Here is a 2,869-nt window from a genome sequence, read left to right as displayed (position 1 = left end):
AGTTTGTCTTTCTCAGACACACAATCAAGGACAACAGAGACTAATTTATGGTCTGCAGGGTTTTCTTTATTGCATTTTAATGGAAAAAAAGGATCAGTGCAAAGCTAATGGGCCCAACTAAGTGCTTATAAGATTGCCATATACGGCATATTGACCTTGCAATTACCAGGTGTCTTTGCAGCTTCACTTCCCTGTCTGTTTTAACTATGCTCATACATACACTAAAGTACTGGAATTATCTTCCATTTCAGTGGGTTAACCTCCTTCTCAGCCAAAGGTAGAGTTGTTCCAGGCCACATTGGCTGCATCCATGTCAACAAAGACAATGTAAATCCTGAAATAGACACAAAAAGAAATACGTTGATGAGATTGAACAAGTTATGCGAGGCACAGGGGTATTTGAGTCTGTGTGTTTCCGTCACCATGTTATACTTTATTTATCACATGATGTGCAGTACATGTAGCGGTTGCTGTGTGCGTTTGCTATACCTGTCAGGAGAGACGCCCAGGTGTTTGTTGAGCAGTCCGCACAGGAGCTTAGAGTATTGCTTGTTGTGAGCTCCGCTGATCTTGCCAATACTGTGGAGGGAGCAGAGTGCGCAGGGGTCTCCCTTTCCTCCAAACATCATCATTTGGTCAGGGTTGATAAGCACAGCAATGTACTGGTATATGCAAGGCAGAGACACAAAACTGAGCTCAGCATTTTGGAAATAGTGAAGTCATGAATTCAAATTCCGCCCACTGCAACCCTGACCTAAAGATTTATGAAAGCATCTCCAAAGATATATGGTGAAATTTCAAATTATTTTAATTTGACTGTTTAACCTATATTATAACTTCCCTACAAATGGAATCAGCCCTCAAAACCGCCATGTTACAGAACTGCTTGCTAAAATCCCCAAATTCACAGAAACAATACAGTCAGTGCTACACCTGACTACAATTTAAACCTATATTTAAAATGTTTTCTTTCAGCGCAGTCCATTTCGTCTGATGTTGGATATCTATAAACCTGGGCCTAACAATGTGATAAACTGACATAGAGATCACTGGTACAAACTGTACATTTTGGTGGCAAAAATAATAATTTTGGACTTTCTGAAAGTACTCTGGGTCTTATTTTTAATAAACGTATTCAGCAGCAGTTTGAATGACACAATAGAAGATTTACTTTTACCCCGAGGGTTTAATGTTACTGAAGCAGCCGATCAATCATCTACTCATGCTAACTCTACAAACAGTCAGGACTATGTTTACATAGTTGCATGAAGAAGCTAGCCTTAAGGTGTGAACACACCTTTATCAGAATCAGAATCAGAACCGTTTATTGCCAAGGAAGTTTGCACCCACAAGGAATTTGTCGTGGCCGGTTTATTCCTGTAATGTACAATTTCTACTTTTAGCTGCAGTTAAATGGAAATCAGGCTGCAGGTGTTGGTCGTTTAAGCCCTCAGCAGAGAAGTTCATCTATCTATCTGACCCATAGAGGACAGAATGAAGGCGGATGACCCTTTAGTTTCATAGTGAACACATGGATCCTGCAGGAATCAGGAGAAAGGGCAAGCTCAAATCGTGGCAGCGGCAGCTAGTAGAAGCACTTCCTGTGGCAAGCTCAGCTGCCACAGGAAGTTGTGGCAGCACAACGTCCTGTGGCAGCTGCCACTAGCTTCTTGTGGCAGCTGCCACTAGCTTCTTGTGGCAGCTGCCAGTGTTTCGGAGCGTATTCCGCCGTAGTTTAGCCTTTATTTTTTGTTATTTGACATTATGTGACAATACATTAAGGTCATTGAAGGCATGACTGTTGGTAGTTGTAATTAGTTTATTAAAAAAAGGCCGAATTGTAATAGTATGGCTACTCGTTTTTATTAACAAGCTAATTGCGGGCCAACTTCAGTTGGTTCTTGTTGCCCATGGCAACGATAAACACTTTCACGCTGCAGACTAAAGGAATGCAAATTGTAAATATGGATGATATGCATTGTACTGTTTAGAGTGATAGCAACCCATATAACCCATTGACTTGGATGGATATATATATTTATACAATTTGTATACAACTTTTTCTCTGTTTGTCCTGTCTGTCTCAACAGGACAGTAGTTTGGGGGAGGCAGTAAGAAGAACCTGATCACACGAATCTTGATCTACATCATTCCAGCTATTGTAAACCACAGATGACCAATCACAGATATAGACCCCAAACATCTATATACTAGTTTAGATGACCTACAAATGACCCGCTACTGCCACTCCCTTGCCAGTGAATTCAAACACGGCCAGTGGCAGCTGAGTTTGCAACAGGAAGTGCCTCTACTAGCTGCCGCTGCCACGATTTGAGCCAGCTCCTACTGGGAATCAGCGCGCCCCTTGCCTCACGTTACCTGTGCAGGTTTGCCCAAAGCTTTGGCCAGCTCCTCGGTCGCCTCGGACAGCAGAGCCGCAGGTACCTCACTTTTGGCCACGTTTGTGTTCACCACGAACATCGGCATGATTACTCCTGTTTTAGTGTAGTCTTCCTTTACTTAATTTACTGCGGATGCTGCGGCTCAGCTCTCTGCTGCCTACAGACGGAAGAAAACACGCCTCTTTCTCTCTGGTAGAGCGTAGCGACCTGACCACAGCGCCCCCATGCGTCCTGGGTGACACTTATGTTGACACGCTAAACAAAACGTCAACCAAGAGGAAGATAAGTATTTTCTTGGATTATTATTTACTTTTAAAAATGGAGATCACCACCACTGTTGACATCACACATTAAGTACAAAATAATGTATAAAATCGGGAATTTTTTTTTTGGGGTGCGGTACTTCTGGAGTGTAGGATAATTACGGTAATGCGCACGCGCAGTGTTCTCAAGCATCATTGAGCAGT

At 42.6% G+C, this 2,869-nt stretch overlaps 1 protein-coding gene across 1 annotated transcript; it reads right to left on the bottom strand.

The window, feature by feature from the left end:
- Positions 1–44: 44 nt before the first annotated feature.
- LOC116380225 (macrophage migration inhibitory factor-like) lies at positions 45–2,586 on the bottom strand. The gene is made up of 3 exons (XM_031842167.1): positions 2,380–2,586; positions 490–662; positions 45–334 (listed from the first exon to the last, which is right to left on the bottom strand). Exons 1-3 carry the CDS (start codon positions 2,485–2,487, stop codon positions 268–270), a joined length of 348 nt encoding a protein of 115 aa, XP_031698027.1. The 5' UTR covers positions 2,488–2,586; the 3' UTR covers positions 45–267.
- Between the last annotated feature and the right edge of the window lie 283 nt (positions 2,587–2,869).

Source organism: Anarrhichthys ocellatus, unplaced genomic scaffold, assembly GCF_004355925.1.
Source record: "Anarrhichthys ocellatus isolate YVR2014 unplaced genomic scaffold, GSC_Weel_1.0 scaffold6484, whole genome shotgun sequence".
Taxonomy (NCBI): Eukaryota; Metazoa; Chordata; class Actinopteri; order Perciformes; family Anarhichadidae; genus Anarrhichthys; species Anarrhichthys ocellatus.
This window is presented reverse-complemented; position numbering and strand designations above follow the sequence as displayed.